This window comes from Miniopterus natalensis, chromosome 20 (assembly GCF_054644295.1).
Source record: "Miniopterus natalensis isolate mMinNat1 chromosome 20, mMinNat1.hap1, whole genome shotgun sequence".
NCBI classification, from domain to species: domain Eukaryota; kingdom Metazoa; phylum Chordata; class Mammalia; order Chiroptera; family Miniopteridae; genus Miniopterus; species Miniopterus natalensis.
Window position 1 is genome coordinate 26,091,204 of NC_142100.1, and position 18,422 is coordinate 26,109,625.

General features: G+C 51.5%; 2 protein-coding genes across 2 annotated transcripts; one reads left to right on the forward strand and one right to left on the reverse strand.

Moving 5' to 3' along the window:
* Positions 1-695: 695 nt before the first annotated feature.
* On the reverse strand, positions 696-8,778 carry RILPL2 (Rab interacting lysosomal protein like 2). Its single transcript, XM_087828739.1, has 4 exons — positions 8,131-8,778; positions 5,020-5,171; positions 3,145-3,258; positions 696-818 (listed from the first exon to the last, which is right to left on the reverse strand). The coding sequence occupies exons 1-4, from the start codon at positions 8,470-8,472 to the stop codon at positions 788-790; spliced, it is 639 nt and encodes a 212-aa protein (XP_087684865.1). The 5' UTR covers positions 8,473-8,778; the 3' UTR covers positions 696-787.
* Positions 8,779-12,808: 4,030 nt separating this feature from the next.
* On the forward strand, positions 12,809-16,676 carry SNRNP35 (small nuclear ribonucleoprotein U11/U12 subunit 35). Its single transcript, XM_016203192.2, has 2 exons — positions 12,809-12,874; positions 15,034-16,676. The coding sequence occupies exon 2, from the start codon at positions 15,037-15,039 to the stop codon at positions 15,775-15,777; it is 741 nt and encodes a 246-aa protein (XP_016058678.1). The 5' UTR covers positions 12,809-12,874; positions 15,034-15,036; the 3' UTR covers positions 15,778-16,676.
* The last annotated feature ends 1,746 nt before the right edge of the window (positions 16,677-18,422 follow it).

The following is an 18,422-nucleotide window of genomic DNA, read 5'->3' on the forward strand; positions in this document are numbered from 1 at the left end:
TTCGATTCCTACATGCACATTTTTTCACATTTAACACCTCTGAAATCAAAATGAGCCTTCAAATGATGTCTTAATGTTATAGTTTGCAGCATTTTTCTCTCTCACGCCAACACACGAAAAAACGGCACATCACTTGGATTCAGTGGAACAGATGCACCACGCACACACCAGCACGTACATACGCACCCGGCTCACAGGTCTGGAAACTGAGGCCCTGAGGGGCGAAGGTGTCACGGGGCCCCGAAAGAGACGACTTAAAGCAGGGAAGTCATTTTACTTCAATACAAAAATCTCATAAAGGAAGGAAGTTGCGTTAGCAAAGTCAGGTAGTCACTAAACATCAGTGAAGTCACTGGAATGTCGACATCACACTTCCGGGCGCTCTCCCCTCTCCCTGTGGGCTGATGCAGGGATGCCACCCAGCGGAGATCGAGGTCCCGTTTTGGACCAGAGAAGCAGAGCGCCCAGGCCCCTCCGCGGCGGGCGTGGGCAGGTGGTGCCCCGCTGCACTCTCCTCTTTTTAAATATTTTTATTTTACAGTTTTCCTTCTGCTTTCTTGAGTTCTTGGTGCCACTTGCCTTGCCCTGGCCAAGCCTTCAGGGGCGTCTGGTTCTGCAGCCGGGGAGACAGCGATGCAGAGAGAACCTCACCTCCTTGCTCCGCAGTCAGCTTTGAGGGGAAGCCAGTGAGCAGGTGCAGTGGGGGTGTCTGCGTGGCACAGAGTGGCTCCCGCAGGCTTCCTGGTGTGCTGTCTTCTGGAGTCTGAGAACCGCCGCGGCCTTAGATCTACATCTGCTTCCCCGATCGGAAGGTGAACCTGGGTGGAAAGGGGGGGGTCAGACGGAACAGCACGAGGGGGGGCCACAGGACTGCTGCTGAATCTGTAAGCGGCGCCTGCAGGCCACTGACTCAGACATTTACTTGGGGCTCAGGATGGACAGGCAGGAGCTCGTTGGGGGCTTTTCGTTCATCAGCTCCTTTCACGCTCATAACGACTCCAGGAGGTGAGCACAACCAACATCCCTCTGGTACAGATGAGGAAACTGAGGCTCTGTGAGGTCAAATCACAGGCCCAAGGTCACGCAGAAAACCACGGACCCAGAGCCCACATAACCACTGCGCTGTACTGACGGACGGACTCGGCCACCTTTTTAAAATTTTTATTTAATTTTAGGTGGTTTTCTTGTAGAGGAAGCAATAACTTCTCAATGCCGCCTGCAGTTGTAAAACAGGTCTTTGCAAAAGTAAAGTTAACGTGAGTTCTTGGGTAAGACAGGTGACACATAAAGCTATCTGCTGAGAGGTGGACACCAAACGCCGGGCGCTTTCCAGCCTCACGTGCCAAGTTCTGAAAAGGGACAGTGATGCCTGGGGTTGATGGCACAGGACAGCCGAGCGCTGCTTCCAGTTACCAGGACGGCACAAAGATGGCCCAGGGGGGCGCTGACAAGTCAGTGACGGGACCTGGGCTCTTGCTCCCTGTGGAAGGCGGGCTCCCCGAGTGCTCTGCCAGCCAGGCTGCCGTGAGCCCATCTGGATCCAGGGGCTAGTGCTCAGCCATCCTCCCCTCCCCCACCCCAGGGCCCAGTCTCCGGAAGTGACCTCACGCCCGCCCAGTCACTCACGCCAGGAACCTGGGAGTTTTCTCAAGTCTCCCCCCACCCCCCAGCTGCTACATTTCAGTCCTGTGCCCCAAGCACGTCCCTAACCCCACCGCTCTCATCTCCTCCACTGCCGCCCCAGGCCAAGCCACAGCGGCCTCCCCGCTGCCCCCTGCAGTCCACGCGTAGCAGCCCAACGCCTCTGTCACTATGCAGAGCTGCCCTCCCTCGGCTCAAGCCCCTCCACGCTCCCCATCAGCGGGAGGAAGACAAACATCCAAATACTGGACGATTCCACTTCTACGAGGTGCCGGAAGCAGCTAAATTCAGTCAGAAAGTGGAAAGGGGCTGGAAGGAGGGGGAAAGGGGGAGCTAGTGCTTAACGGGCACAGAGTTTCAGGATGAAACGATGGGAAAGTCCTGGAAACGGAGAGTGGGATGGTTTGTACAACATCGTAAACGTGCTTACGACGACTAAATTATACACTTGTTAGCACTTAAAATCGCCCAGCTGGCGTGGCTCAGCAGTTGAGCGTCGACCTAGGATCCAGGAGATGGCGGTTCAATGCCCGGTGGGGGCACATGCCCAGGCTTCAGGCTCGATCCCCAGCAGGGGACCTGCAGGAGGCAGCCGATCAATGACTCTCTCTCAGCATTGATATTTATCTCTCCCCCTCTCCCTTCCTCTCTCTGAAATCAATAAAGAATATTTATTTTTTTAAAATAGTTAAAATCATAAAATTTTGCTATGTATATTTTATTGTGATTTAAGAAAATTTTTTTCTAAATCACGTGAACTCAGTACTTTGTCGGAGTCTTAAAGGATCTCATCTCACCACGTACTGGCTAAAGCTGTGATACTGATGTGGTGACCACTAGCTACATGTGACTTTTGAGCCCTGGCACATGGCTGGTCTTAACTGAAATGTGCTGTAAGTGTAAAATACACATCAGGTTTCAAAGGTGTATATATATATATATATATATATATATATATATATATATATATATATTTGAGGGAGAGCAAACATCGATTTGCTGTTCCACTTACTGATGCATTCACTGACTGATTCTTAGATGTGCCCTTTACCGGGGATTGAACCTGAGACCCCTCGGTGCGCAGGCAGACCCTCTAACCACTGACCCACACCGGCCAGGGCTTGTTGTAATCTTATTATTATTTTTTTGGTTATGGTTAGTGTATAACTGGGAGGCAGTGGAGTGTAGAATCTGGACTTTCTTAGGTTCAGATCCTGACTTCACTATTTCTTATCTGTTTGACCTTGGACACGTCACTGTACCTCTCGGTAGAGACCTGTAAAATGGGGGTAGGTAGTGCTAGTTCCTACCTCACGGGGTCACTGTAATGAGTCAATGGATTAATATTCATCAAGTGCTTAGACGGCTCCCTGGCAGATGCTACAATACACTGGAACCGAGTGTTCTCGTCGGCTGCAGGCAGTGCCACCGCCAGGAGAGCAGGACCTCCCCACCCGGGTAGCTGGCCAGCCTCCTCTCGCCCCCAGCAGCACGGCAACTCACAGCTTCCTTATGATTGTCTTCTCCTCCTTGGTCCGGCCGGCGGCGCTGGCCCTGGCCATCGGAGTGTCCTTGTCTCTTCTCCCTCCTGGGCCTTCTCTTGCTGGAATCAGGCCACTGGAAAAAGGGGGACAAACAAACGGGCTGTTTTACTGCAGACCTCTCCTCTGTGCAGCTCTGAAAGTGAAGAACCTTAATCACCACTATTGTATCAATAATTTCTGCACCGAAAGCTCCGGAGTCAGAGAGGTTTTGACCCAGATGAGAATCTTCCCTCCAGGTTTCCCATGCTGAAACTTCTTTCTTTTTTCTTTTCTTTCTTTCTTTCTTTTTCTTTCTTTCTTCTTTCTTTCTTTCTTTCTTTCTTTCTTTCTTTCTTTCTTTCTTTCTTTCTTTCTTTCTTTCTTTCTTTTTTTTCTTTCTTTCTTTCTTTCTTTCTTTTTCTTTCTTTCTCTCTCTCTCTCTCTCTCCCTCCCTCCCTCCCTCTCTCCCTTCTTTCCCTTCCTTCCTTCCTTCCTTCCTTCCTTCCTTCCTTCCTTCCTTCCTTCCTTCCTTCCTTCCTTCCTTCCTTCCTTCCCTTCCTTCCTTCCTTCCTTCCTTCCCTCTCTTTTTCTTTTTCTTTCTCTTCTTTCTTTCTTTCTTCTCTTCCTTCCTTCCTTCTTTCTTTCTCTCTCTCTTTCTTTCCCCTCCCTCCCTCCCTCCCTCTCTCTTTCTTTCGTTCTTTTCTTTCTTTCTCTTTCTTTCTTTCTTTCTTTCTTTCTTTCTTTCTTTCTTTCTTTCTTTCTTTTTCTTTCTTTCTTTCTTCTTTCTCTCTCTCTCTCTCTCTCTCTCTTTCTTTCTTTCTCTTTTTCTTGTCTGATTGCATTGGCTAATAGTTCAAGCTTCTCCATGCTGTAGGAATACAACCTTGTATAAATCCCCTAACTGAGGCCTTGATTTCCTAAGTGGTGAAACTAAGATAATAGGAGCTCCTGCCTCCCAGGATTGAGGGGTTCAGTGAGACGATAATACATGACACTTATTCACCCAACAGATATTACTAAGCGACATACTGTACCACGGTGCTACAGATGCAGCAGTGGGCAAAACAGAGAAAATATCTTCGCTCATGCAAGTTACATTCCAGTGGGGGAAAAAATTAAAATATATACAAGTCAGGTGGTGAGAAGAGCTAGGTTGATATTGACAAGATACTGAGGTCAGGTGACCTGGACTGGATGCACAGGAGCTGGAAGAAGGCTGTTCTCTCTCACTGGTGCATCTGGGGCTGCCAGCAGTCATATTTCCCAAGATTCAGAACAGGACTGTCCGTAATCCGAGATAGTGAGAACAAAGAAAGCAAAGAGGAGAGAAACAGGCACTGAGTCCCTTGTGCCTGCCCCTGAGGCCTTAGTTGCAGTTTTTTCTTCATTTCTGAGAGCAACTCCAGGATCCTTCCCAGCTAAGTGGGCCAATCAATTTTAAGAAGAGACACGAGAGGGCTTGCTTTCCCCCTCCCAGGCCATGTGAGGACACGGCCGGAAGGAAGCTGCCTATCAGCCAGGAAGCGTCAGCACCAACCCTGCTGGCACCTGGATCTTGGACTCAGCCTCTGATACTGTGAGAAAACACATTTCTATTGTTAAAGCCCCGAGTCTGTGATATTTTGCTATGGCTGCCTGAGCTGAGACACCCCTTTACATAGGAGCTACAGAAAGCAGAATTCACTCCTCTCTCCCCTTTTTTGCAAAGAGTGGGCTCTCATTATTTAACTGATTTCAGAAAGAGGAAGGGAGAGGGAAAGAGAGAGAGAAACATCGATGATGAGAGAGTCACTGATACATTGGAGCGAACACAGAACACGTGCAGGAGCTCGGGCGGCCGGGGGAGAGAGCCCACCTCTTGTAGCACTGCAGCTCCTCCTGCGCCAGCAGCAGCTGCGACTTGAGCTTGTTGCGCTCCTGGAGCACGTCCCTCAGCTCCTGGAGAGTGAAGCGCGGTCGGTTGGGATCTGTCAGGTCAACCACCATCTTGTCCGGTCCCAGGTTTCCCTGTAAGGAAAGGCGTCACATATGCAGTTTCCCTTAAGAGGAGGGACCGTCCGGCCCAGGAAGGAACGTTCTCTTGTTTGGTTGCTCCCAGGGGCCTGAGGAGACAAGGCTCGGCCTGTTGGGAGGGTCTGGCTGGTGGTAAAGACGCAGAAGTACCATTCTCCAAAAGAGCGCCAGGGCCCCTGGGGAAGTGGTTGCTTCCAGGGCTGGGGCAGGGAAGGTCCAAGAGGACCCTGGAACGTTTCCACGTAAGGGGTGGAGACTGTCAAAATGACATAGTCAGGAGGAGCTCCTAGTGGCCAAACTGAGAACAATTTGAGCATCAAAATGAATAATAAGAGGAATGGATATTAACACATCAAAGGAAAGGAGAACTGAAGCCTAGTGGGGTAGCTCAGTTGGTTAGAGCGTCTTCTCATCTCCTCCCTGCTCCAAGATTGCAGGTTCAATTCCTGGTCGGGCTCGGCCGCTGTGGCTCCTTGGCTGAGCATCAACCCATGAACCAAGAGGTTGGGGTTCGATTCCCCGTCAGGGCACCTGCACGGGTTGGGGGCTCGATCCCCAGCAGGGGACGTGCAGGAGGCGGCCGATCAATGACTCTCTCATCATTGATGTTTCTCTGTCTCTCTCTCCCTCTCTTTTCCTCTCTCTGAAATCAATAAAGATATATTTTTTAAAAATTCCCCAGGGCAAATAGGAGCATCGACCAAGGAATGCATAAATAACAAGTCGATGTTTCCCTCTCTCTCTAAGCACGTCCTCGGGTGAAGATTAAAAACAAAAAGTAAGGAAATTCTGACATGTGCTACAACGTGGAGGAACCTTAAGAACATTGTACTAAGCGAAAGAAGCCAGTCACAGAAGGACAAACATTACATGAGTCTATTTACAGGAAGGACCTAAAATAGGAAAATTCATAGAGATAGAAAGAAGAACAGTAGTTACCAAAGGCTGGGGGCAGGGAGGCTTGGGGAGGTGCTATTTAAAGGGTACAGGGTTTCGGTTTTGCAAGATGAAGAGAGTCCTGGACAGGATGGTGGTGACAGTTGCACAACTGTGTGAATGTACTTAACGCCACTGAATTTAAGAAAGGTCAAGAGTGTAAATTTTATGTGTACTTTACCACAATTAAAAATAATAAAAATTTTAAAAAAACAAGGCCTATTTGTATGAACTAATGGCACGAAACACTCATTTTCTCTGCCCTCCTACCCCCCATTTTTAAGGCTGTGGTTTGGGATGAAAATGTGCCATCTCATCTGCTGACTAGTGACGCTTGTCCGCTGTGCCCCACACGGGAAATCACAGGCCTCTGGGCAGACCACACTGCTCGTGGCCCACGGTGGGGCCTCCTCCAATCCCTGGACCTGGAGTTGAAGGTGCCGGGAAGAGAGCCGAGGATGAGAGCTGAGCAATGCCAGGAGAGTCATTTAGCTGCTCTCCAGCCTCACAAGCCAGGCTACTCACCATGATATTCAACCATCTCCTACGATGGATGCAAAAGTAGAGCCTTATGTACAAACATAACGGTCACCATGACTAACGTGAGCAGGGGAAATACCGGTGTACAAGCAAAGCTACCAAAACCTTGGCTCTTCCCTGTGAAGTTCAGCGGCCCTGGCCCTACTGGGCTTTCACGGCTCGCCCCTCAGTCTGCAATCTTGTATTCGAGCCCTGCAGGGCTGTGTGTCTTCCCCGCCCGGTAGATGTGAGCCTCGAGAAGGCAGGGACCTTGCCTGATTTACTTCCATGGCCCCAGAGCCTGCACAGTGCAGTTGCTCAACAAATGCTAGTACAACAAATAAGGCCAAAAGTCTATTTTGATCTAGTGTGGTTAAAACCAACATCTCTAAGCTCGAATCCTGCCTCCACCTCCTACTTGCTCTAAGTCCTTAAGTAAATTATTTACACCTGTTCTGTGGCAAAAATTTACTTAATTTACCTCCATTTCTGTAAAATGGGTATAACAGTATATGAAGATTAAATGAGAGAGCCCATTTAGGGCAGATTTTTTTTTTTTAAACTGTGGCTGGAGACCCACTACTGAGTATGACATTTAGTGAGTTACAACAAGAATTTAAAAACGTATAAAATAGGAAGTATGGATGACTGGGCATCATGTTGAGTTAGGTAAATAATTTCTTGAAATATAATTTTGTAAAATGAAGGTATAATGTACACAGAATAACATGCATTAATCTTGAGTTTATGCGTGATGATTTCTGTCATATGTACATACCCATGTAACCACATTTCCTTCCTGCTCCCTCCCACTGTCCCCAACATGGGGTTAACATCAATCTGTCTCCTATCAGGAATGATTATTCTGCGCATTCTTGAATCTCGAGTATCAGCACTCTGTTCTTTTTCACAGCTGTGTAGTATTCCATTGTATGGATATACCACAGTTTTAAAAATCCACCCCTGCCTCTGGTGCGTTTGGATTCTTTCCAGTTTGGCACAATTATAAATAAAGCTACTCTGAATGTTCTCACACGTGTCCTTTTGTGGTCATAAACACTAATTTCTTAGTTAAATTTTACTTCCTAATCTAGGTCAAAGGCGCTCAAAGTGTGATACCTGACCAATAGCATCGGCCTCATCTGGACACTCATTGGAGATGCATATTCTCAGGTCCCAGTCCAGACCTAGTGAATCAGAAACTCTGGGGCTGGGGCCGGGTGGTCTGTGTTTTAGGGATCACCCAGGTGGCGGTGATGCCTGCTACAGCCCGCGAACCACTGCTCTGGGCCACGGTCAAAAATGCCCGAGGCCGGCGATTCGGAACCTACTCAGCACAGGGCCCAGCACCTGGTGAGTAACTGCTCCAGAAATGGTTACGATCTGGGGGCTGGATACTCGCAGCGCGCCGGTCTGGGGGCCTTGGAGAGGACAGGGGCCCGCTCGCCGATGCGCGGGGCGCAGCGCGCACGGGCAGGGCGCCCCCGGCCGCACTCACCTCCCCGCCGGCCGCCGCGCCCCCTCTCCGCAGCCCCTCCACCTCCTGCCGCAGGCTGTCCCGCTCCATCTTCAGCTCCTCGGCCGCCAGGCTGCCCTCGCTCACCAGCGTCTCCAGCATCTCCAGCACGCGCACGATTTTGAACTGCAGCCGCGTCACCCGGGGGTCGCTGCCCAGCGCCATCAGCTCGCGGCCCACCACGTAGGAGATGTCGTACACGTCCTCGGCCGTCAGCTGCAGCGGGCTCTTGCCCAGGGCCCCCTCGGGCCCAGCCTCCTCCCCCTCTTCCTCCTCTTCCTCCTCCTCCCCCTCCTCCTCCTCGCGCAAAGGGGGCTCCTCCATGGCCGCGCAAGGGCCCTGCAGCCTCAGCAGCCGCTTTCTCCGAGGCTGCAAAAGTCCAACTTCCTCGGGACACGGGAAACTTCCCGCTGGGCAGAGGAGCCCGCGCGCGCCCGGCGGGGGACGGCCCAGGCGCGGCCAATCGGCGCGGCCGAGGGGTGCGCCGTGGGGACCGGGCGCCGCGCGGGTGGCTCTCAGGCCCCGGCCGCCCCGGGGGCGCAGGACCAGGCCGGAGCGCGCGCCTGCAGGGTGTGGCCCGGGGCGCGGGAGGCCAACGGGAAGGGGGCGCAGCCGAGAAGAGGAACGGAGAGGTTACGGGGCGGCCGCGCCGGCTCCCCGCCCGCCAGCCGCGCAAACCCGGGGAGGGGCCGCGGCGCCCAGCTCCGCCCCCGGGCGACCGCCGCCGGCGCCGCGTTTCCGTGGAGACGGGGCCGGAATTTCCGAGCGGGGGAGGGGAGGGGTGTGAAAAACGGCCCCGCTATTTCCTCTCCACGCCCAAGCTTTCCAGCCGGAGAGTTTGCGTCGCACCTGGACGGAGACCCGGGCCCCTGGGGGCGTCTTCTGAACCCTGGGCCCAGACGGAAAACCGTTGCTGGTGGCCGCGCGCCGCGGCCCGGGGCAGTTGTCGCCAGGACCTGGGGGCACCCGCCCCCTGGGTAAAGCGCAGAGTCCCTGCGCCGTGCGCTCCGCGAAGCCCTGGGCTCGTCCACTGAGCCGGCGCCGCGGCCTGGGCCGCGTTACCTAACTCAGCCTCCCCCCAGGAAGGAACGGCGGGAAGCGGGAGGGTTGCTGCCGGGACCGCGCCAGACGAGATCGGGAGGTGACGGTGTCACCAAAAGCACCTAGAGGCGCTCCAGACGTTAGCCGGCCCTCTCCTTTCTTTCCAGAAACAGACCCGAAGCGCGTGTGCCAGGCGCACGGGGCCGGGGCGGGTACAGGGTGTCACTGGCCTATCAGCGGCGTGAGTTACAAAATTAGTTACAAAATGAGTTACAAAGCGAGCGGTTTGTAACAAGAGGGAGAAAACGCAGCGACGGCGCCCGCCTCGCCCAGGGACGGGCTGCCAGCTCCCTTGGTGAGCGAGCAAACAAAACAGACGCCGTTTTCAGAGGGCACAGGGCCTCCGACCCCCGAAGGGAGGCTCCGGGGCAGGCTCGGCGGGCGCAGCGCCCGGGGATGAACTAGCAGGCTCACCGCAAATGACGGCGGCGTAGCCAGGCAGTGGAGTACTGTCCAGCCCCAAAGGCAACGAAGGCGGGAGAGCCCAGCAATAAAACCTCAGGCATGCGGTCAAGTGGCTTTCAACACAGGTGCCAAGGCCATTCACGGGGGGGGGGGGGGGGGGGAAGGTCAGTCTTGTCCCCAAACGGCCTTGGGGAGATGGGAGACCCACGTACAGAAGTTATGAGGTCGGATCCACACCTGACACCAGACACAAAAACTAACTCATTAGATTTGGTAATTTCTTCAAAAGCACCGTCGTCAATAAAGGAAGATAAATTGTATTACATCAACACTGAACACCAGCAAATCTATTCTGTAGAGACAGAAAGCAGATTGGTCGCTGTCTAGAGCTGGGGAAGGGCGGATGGTGAGTGCCTGCTAATGCCACAGGGTTTCTTTTTGGAGTAATGAAAATGTTCTAAAATTAGGTTGTGGTGACGGTTTCACAGCTCTGTGAAGAGACTAAAAACCACCAAACTGTACGCTTTGAATGGGTTAATTTTACGACACGTGAATTATGTTCCAAGGCTGTTAAGTGGAAGTAGCCTCAGAAAGAACTTAATGGTAATGAGTTTCTTTCTTTTTTTTTAACCTTCAGTATCCTCAGCCACCAATGCGGCTGTCAAAAGCTCCGCTTGAAATTTCCCTAGAAATTCACCCTCTAAGGCACCATATCGGACTTCCTTCGTGCTTTATACACTGCTACATAGTGGAACCTGGTGAATCATACCTTTAAACGGTTGAGAGGCCTTCCATTGAGTAACTGCTTTTGATATAAAAAAGATTCTTTTGTTCATTTACTGTGCAAAGTCTGTAGTGTCTTAGTCAATAGGGCTATTGAGTTCAAGTATATATATATTTAAATCTTAGGAAGGGAGAGGAAAAGTCAGAGAAACATCGATTTGTTGTTCCACTTATTTATACATTCATTGGTTGGTTCTTATATGTGCCCTGACTGGGGACTGAACCTGCAAACTTGGCGTTTCAGGATGACACTCTAACCCACTGAGCAACTTGGCCAGTTCCTATCATAATATGGGAACAAGATATGGAGAGTTGGATCAGTAACACACCAAGAATGTCTACAAAAAGTTTTTAAAAAGTCCCAATGAGACGTCATGGTAACGAGGTTTTAAAAATAATTTCAAAAACACTGTCCCCTTGCACTTTTTTTGTTTTTAGTAGAAACCAAAGTGACTGTGCAGAAGTCACTTTGGTTTATGCTAAGTGGCTGTTTAACCTTGCCTTACTCATAGTTAAACAAAGGAAAAAGTGAACTGGGAAACACAAACAAGTGGGTGGGTGGGTCACACCTAATAAAAATGGAACGTGAATGTTTAAGGGCTAAATTAGTCCACCAATAGGAAAGTTCCACTAGCTGATAACCGGGGGTCCTATTTTGGTACATCAAGCACAGTCAGTCTGGTGCCCTTCTGAGTACCTGTGGCACCATTTATTTCCTGAGCGGCCCACTCAGGAAGGCTTTCTTCCAGTTCTCTAAATTATTTTCCGGTCTTGTTCTCCTTCAATCCTGCATGAAAACAGCAAGGATTTTGGAGATTTTCCCAGTTTGGGTTAAAATGCATGGAATCCTGGGTCAGTGACTTCATGTCTCCGCGTGAAAGGTCATTAGAAAAGAACGTTGCAGGAAGGGTGGTGCCCGGGGCACTTTTTTTTGAGTTCATGTTTGCGTAAAAGACATTTTAAAAAACAAACAAACTTAGGTGAAATGTTTTTATTCATGGTAAAGGGTTGGGGGCGCATTAAAGGAGGTTATGATGGAGGTGAAGGGACTCAAGTCCTCCACACCCCACCCTCCATGCCCCCTGGGGCTCCACCTTGGAATGTAACAATACACTCCTCCAAGAGTGGTTAAGAGAATGAAATGAGCTTAGCTGCCCAGGGGTTGCTTTAACACCAATCAGAATATTTGCCACCCTATGTTCAAGGCAGCGCTATTGACAAAAGCTAAGACCTGGAAACAGCCCAAGTGCCCATCAGCAGATGAGTGGATTAAAAAAGCTGTGGTGCATTTACACCATGGAGTACTATGCAGCTGTAAAAAAAGGAAGGATCTCTGACCCTTTTGAGGACCTGGAGAGTATTATGCTTAGCAAAATAAGCCACTTAAAGAAAGACAAATACCACATGATCTCACTCATCCGCGGAATCTAAGGAACAAAATAAACTGAAGAACAAAACAGATCCAGAGACACAGACGCATGGGACAGACTGACGGATCTCAGAGGGAAGGGGCGGGTGGGCAGAGATTAACCAAAGAACTTATATGCGAATATGCATAACCCATGGACACAGACAATAAATAGAGAAGTGAAAGCCTTGGGGGGGGGGGGGGGGGGGAGGCGGGTGCAGGGTGGAGGGCGTTATTGGGGAAAAACTGTAAAACTTTCAACAATATAGAAACTTTTTAAAAAAGACTGTACTAGTGTGAAACTTTTAGAGCAAGCTCCAGCAGAGTAGGCCACGCTACAAAGTAATGTGCGCTGTAAGTAATTTTGCATAGTTTTTAATGACTAGATAGACGTGGCAGCCATGGGGGTGCCTTCCAGCTGACCCTTGGAGAAGCCAACCCACGTAGGAAAAGATTTTGAACGTCACTAGAGACACGCAAGTCAAACCCACGGGGACATGTCCCCTCGCGCCCAGTGGGAGGCCGCAGAGCAGCACATTCCCACGCGACACGCAGGGCTGGTTGAGAAGTGGGAAAAGCGAACTTACTAAGTCTAGTGGCCGGGGACACGCGGGGGGAACGCGCCAACACGCCGCGGGGCCGGCCCACGCGTGTCCGCGGCGGCCGCCAGCAGAGCCGAGCTGTCCACCGCAAGCGGGCCAAAGGTGAATCTAAAAATACTCGCCCCGCGCAGGCGCGGAGAACAGCCGCGGCGCCCGGATCCCCAACCGCAGATTCCATACTCTCAGCTCCACTCACAGACCTTGTCTTCGTGGGGGGGAAATTTTCACGTTTCATCCCGCTCGTGAATAATACGCCGTCCGCGCTCAAGGCCGGGGGTTGCGTGTCTTCTAATAAAATTGGAAACGGCGCCCGTGACGAATCTGCTGCTTCCGATGTCAAGGTCCGGTCGGGGCGGCACCGAGACTCTTCCATCGTTAGGATCCCGGCGCCGGGTCCCGCGGGGGAGGAAGCCCGAGCCTGAGCGAGGTGAGTGGCCGCGGCGTGGCCGGAGCGGGGCGCCCCTGGCGGGAAGGACCTAGGTAACTCGGCCTGGACGGTGTGGCCGCGCGCGCGCGTGGCGGGGGGGAGGGGAAGGGGGCCGCCATGTTGAAACCTGGCAAATGGAGACACCTTTCGGGGTTGTGTTTTGGGGCGTTGGGGCGATAGCTGGGGTGGCAAGGGGGCTCTTTCCGCGCTCCGTTCACCCAGAAGGTGAGGGGCCGGCGGCCAAAGCCGAGGTGCTTCGGGGTTTCCGGGGGTACAGGCCTTTCCGGGGGTACAGGCCTTTCCGCCGGCACTTCCGCCTTGGCGTCGGCGGCGCCACTGCGCATGCTCGGCCGCCCCGCCCCCCGCCGGGTGCCCACCTGGCCGGGCAGCGCGGGACCGCGTGCTGTGCACTCAGCGAGGACGGGCGTGCTGGGCTTGCTTTGCAATGACTTTTGTTTGTATGACGACTTATAATTATAAAGCACTTTCAGAGACACTTATGGAATCCTCACAAAAGCCTAGCTCGGTGGCATGGGGCTGCATGTTCCAGAGGATTGACGTTTTGCCCATCACTGGAGGTCTCAAGCCTGGGTGTTCCTGATTCCCAGGCTAAAGCTTTTCAACTTGCCACGCTTAATGGTTAACTGCCCCACCCACTGATGAATGGATAAATAAATAAAATGTGGCCCCGGCCCGTGTGGCTCAGTGGTTAGAGCGCCGACCCGCGCACCCGAAGGGTCTCAGGTTCGATTCCAGCCAAGGACATGTACCTCGGATGCAGGCTCAATCCCCAGCCCTGGTCGGGGCATGTGAGGGAGGCAGCCAATCTAGGTGTCTCTCTCACATCCATGTTTCTCTCTCTGTCTCCACCCCCTTCCCTTCCACTGTCTCTGAAAAACAATGGGAAAAATATCCTCCAGTGAGGCTTAAAAAAAAAAAATTTTTACAGAGGTTATTAGCAGCGTCTGAACCGCTGACAAGCACTACATCGCTCCAGCAGGTTCACCTGAATCAATTATTATATGTCAGACTTGGCGTTTACCCACCCGCTTTCAAAAGCAGTGATCACATATTAGAGTGAAGGACAGTTACTGCTATGCTTGCTGGACTGAAATGATCACTGCAACCAGTTCTCCTGCTCCAAGGCAGACGCGGGTTATCAGCTAGGGAACCGGGAAGAAACCTCTTATTCCCGGGAATAAAGAGCCTGCTGCTGGGCGGGGGCTGTTTTAGCTTTTCTACCTGTTTACTGACAGATGCAAAAGGCTGCATTCCAAGCACCGGTTCTCCCTTGTAGTCCGGCTTTTGAAAAAGCCCTTATCTTTCAGTGACGCAGACTGAAACGTTTACAGATGAGCAATGTAAATATCTAGAATCTGCTTCAGAATCATCTGGGAGGGGGGATGTGAATAGAAGGATAGATGAAACAAGACCCGCCCCGTGTTGGTTATAGTTGAAGCCAGGTGAGGAGTTTGTGGAAAGTTATGTCATGCTCTACCTTGGTATGTTGGAAATTCTTGGTAGTAGATTTTTGTTTTGTTTTTTAATTTAAAAAAATAGATTTTTTAATTGATTTTTAGAGAGAAACATTGATGAGAGAAACATCAATCTGCTGCCTCCTGCACGCCCCCTACTGGGGATTGAGCTCAAAACTCGGGCATATGCCCTGATGGGGAATTCAGCCGGCAACCTCTTGGTGTGTGGGATGAGCCACGCCGGCCAGGGTCTTGGTAGTAGCATCTTTAAAAACATTTCCATAGCGGTTCCCAGGCTGGTTTTCCTATGACCATTTTAAAGTCTCTAGCAGGTGAGCCTGGCTTTCGATCCTGGACTTTGATCCAGTCTCCACGTCACAATGTAGTTAGTAAGCTCTCTATGGTGGTGGCTAAGCTGGATGACACATTCGTGATCCAACTCAGCGGCTGCCCTCTGTGTTGTCCTGGGAGGGAGGGTGGGGGAGTGTGGGTAAGAGCATCTTGGAGCCCCACTGCCTGGCTCTGATGCCACCCCTTCCCCTTGTAGCTGGGAGGCCTCAGCTGCTGGGAATCCACTTCCTTCCCCATTGAAGGGGTGGGTATCTGCTTCGTGGGGTTGTGCTAAGGATCAGATGAGTAGCTCACAGTAGGTGCTACGTAAATGCTCCCTATGGTCCTTCCTAGAACATGAATGATTGGGTGCCCATCGCCAAGGAGTATGACCCCCTTAAAGCTGGCAGCATCGATGGCACAGATGAGGACCCCCATGACCGCGCGGTCTGGAGAGCCATGTTTGCACGGTACACCCCCAACAAAGGCGTCACGGGGGACCCCCTCCTCACCCTGTTTGTGGCAAGACTCAACTTGCAGACCAAAGAGGAGAAGCTAAAGGAAGTGTTTTCTCGCTACGGAGACATCCGGCGGCTTCGGCTGGTGAGGGACTTGGTCACGGGCTTTTCCAAGGGCTACGCCTTCATCGAATACAAAGAGGAGCGCTCCCTGCTCAAGGCCTACCGGGACGCCGACGGCCTGGTCATCGACCAGCACGAGATATTCGTGGACTACGAACTGGAAAGGACTCTGAAAGGGTGGATCCCTCGGCGCCTCGGAGGAGGTCTCGGGGGGAAGAAGGAATCTGGGCAGCTGAGATTTGGGGGGCGGGATCGGCCTTTTCGAAAACCCATTAACTTGCCAGTTATGAAAAGCGACCAGTACAGAGAGGGGAAAAGGGAAAAGAGGGAGCGATCCCGATCCCGAGAGAGACACTGGGAGTCGAGGACGAGGGATCGGGACCATGACAGGAGCCGGGAGAAGAGGCGGCAGGAAAGGGAGCCGACCAGGGCCTGGCCTGAAAGTGACTGGGAGAGAGAGAGGGACTTCAGAGATGACAGGGTCAAGGGGAGGGAGAGGAGGGACAGAAGTAAGTAGAAGCTCATCACCCCCACCCAGAGCCCAGAGGAAGGTTCAGCAGAAGTGAAAGCGTGGAGAGGTCTGTATTGCTTTTATACAGCTTAAGTCCAATGCTGAATAAAGATCACTAATGCCCTGGCTGGTGTGGCTCAGTTGGTTGAGCATTGCCCCATGCACCGAAAGGTCGCCAGTTTGATTCCCGGTCAGGGCACATGCCCAGGTTTCAGGCTTGGTCCCCGGTAGGGGGCATGCAGCAGGCAGCCAGTCAATGTCTCTCTCTCATCGATGTCTCTCTCTGTCCCTCCCCCCTTTTTTCTCTCTAAAAATCAATTAAAGAAACAAAAAACAACAAAAAAAGCTTACTGATGATAATGGGGCTTGGGCAAGTTTTCTTTCCAATCTGAAACCCAGCTTCAAGCTGGATATACTAATGTTATGAATTTTACTTCATCCTAGAGTTCTAAGGACACCTTTTTAGGAAGCTTGAGAAACAATTCTGTACTCTTGCCAGCCGCTGTAGGGAAGGGTGTGTGCGAGGAGCCACCCGTCTTTCAATCGGCCATAGATCATTTGTTTTGAGAATATGATTTCCTCCCATCTATTGGAAATGACCATTTTGAGGGCCTGACAAAAGGAGGGTGATGACTAGAAATTATTTGTGTTGATATGTGACCCCTGGGAACCCGAATCTGGTCAGAATACGTTGTATCTTTTCCATTTTATGTCCACAGTGCAAGGGGGTTGCTGAATTGAAATAAAAATGGTGTAGAAAAGTGGATCTGAGGAGGATGTCCAGAGGCTTAATACCAAAGCTAGTCTGAGCAGTGACTCGGGTTAGCAACCAGCTACTCTCGAGCATGTTACCCAATCTTTTTAAAGAAAATTTTTTTTAATTGATTTTAGAGAGAAGGGAGAGAGAGAGAGAGAGAGAGAGAGATAGAAACATCCATGATGAGAGAGACTCATTGATCAGCTGCCTCCTGGGTGCCCCCTACTGGGGATGGAGCCCAAAGTCCAGGCATGTGCCCTGACCGGGAATTGAACCGTGACCTCCTGGTTCATGGGTCGATGCTCAACCACTGAGCCACGTCAGCCACTGTTACTCCATTCTTGAGCTGAATGCTGACTGCCTTTCTTTTTGTCTTTTTTTCTTGGATGGGAGGCTGGCATTTAAAAAGAAACACCAAAGTTGCAGCGCTAGGGGGACTATGGTCTATGGCAGCCTTCCAGCCCTTTGAAAAGATAAAGCTTAAGAAAACTGAGAGCGAAATGAAAATGGAGATAAATCAAAGACAGGTTTGTATCTAGTTCTGATGGACAGACTGGCCGCTTCCCCTTGATCCTCGGGCCTTGGTTTAAGAACTAGGTATACTGACCTCAGCTGCTAAGGGCTTTGAATAAGTACCACGCTGTTCACACGATATTCATAAAGGTGACATTTAGCATTTTTGTCTTGAAAGTTCAGGTTTTTAAAATTCAAGCTGTTTCGTGCAGAATAAATGTCTCATTTAGCATCAAGACTCGTGCATTCATTACCAGGTTTTTGCACTGAGAGTGTGAATCTCATTGTTACCTAGGGAGCCTGCTAGGTCTTAAAACTGCTGTCAGCTGTTAGAACAGTTTTAGAAAAATATGTTCTTTCCTTTGTAAATTTCCAGTGCAGAATTTTACTGTCGCCCGCCTCAGAAAAGAGCCCTGCAGGAATACCTCCCCGGTTCTGCCCACGCTTCATTTACAGAGTGCCCCCGTGGTATGGGGCCAAAAGCGTGTCACAGGCCAGAGTCGGCAGGAACGTCAGCCGAATGAATGGTTCACGTCAGGGAGGCGTGTGTTGGGAGACGGCATGAGGAACCAGTTCAACTGAGGTGTTGTCAGCCACGAGTACCACAGTAGGGATGGATTAAAAACCACGTACCCTCAGACCCCACCCTTGGACATGCAGGCTTAGTCTTGTATAGACCCTGGTCAGTTTAAAAAAAAAAAAAAGGGGTAGCACTGGCTGGTGTGGCTCAGTGGTCGAGCGTCGTCCCAGGCACCAAGAGGTCACTGGTTTGATTCCTAGTCAGGGCACGTGCCCAGATTGTGGGCTTGATCCCCAGCAGGGGCCGTGCAGGAGGCAGCCGATTGATGTTTCGCGCGCTCCCCATTTCCCTCCCTCTCTGTCTCAAATCAGTAAAAACATTTAAAAAATTTAAAAAGGGTACACCCCCCATGGCAGGGACTTAGCAGCAGCCATCAGCATCACAAAGGCATACACTCCCTGACCCAGCCATTCTGCAGTCGGACGGACAAGGGTGCAAGTGTGCAATGCTACCGTGGACAGGAAAGGACTGGGCGGAGGCCATCTCCATCCATGTGCCCCGGACAAGCAATACACATACGTGGTAAACCCAGCACTGCTCACATCCGGGGCTGGCTATCTTTGTTGCAGGGGCCGTCCTGGCATTGCAGGGTGTTCAACAGCATCCCTGGAGCCTGCCCACTGGATGACGGTAGCACCCCCAACCACCCCTCGTATCAACCCCAAATGTCTCCAGAGGTTGCCAGATGTCCCCAGGGGGCAAAACCACCCGTGGCTGAGACCCACTGTGTGTATACTGACACGCAGTCACCTCCGGGGTATTCTAAGGAAAGGGAGGTCAGAACGGCCTGCACAGGACATG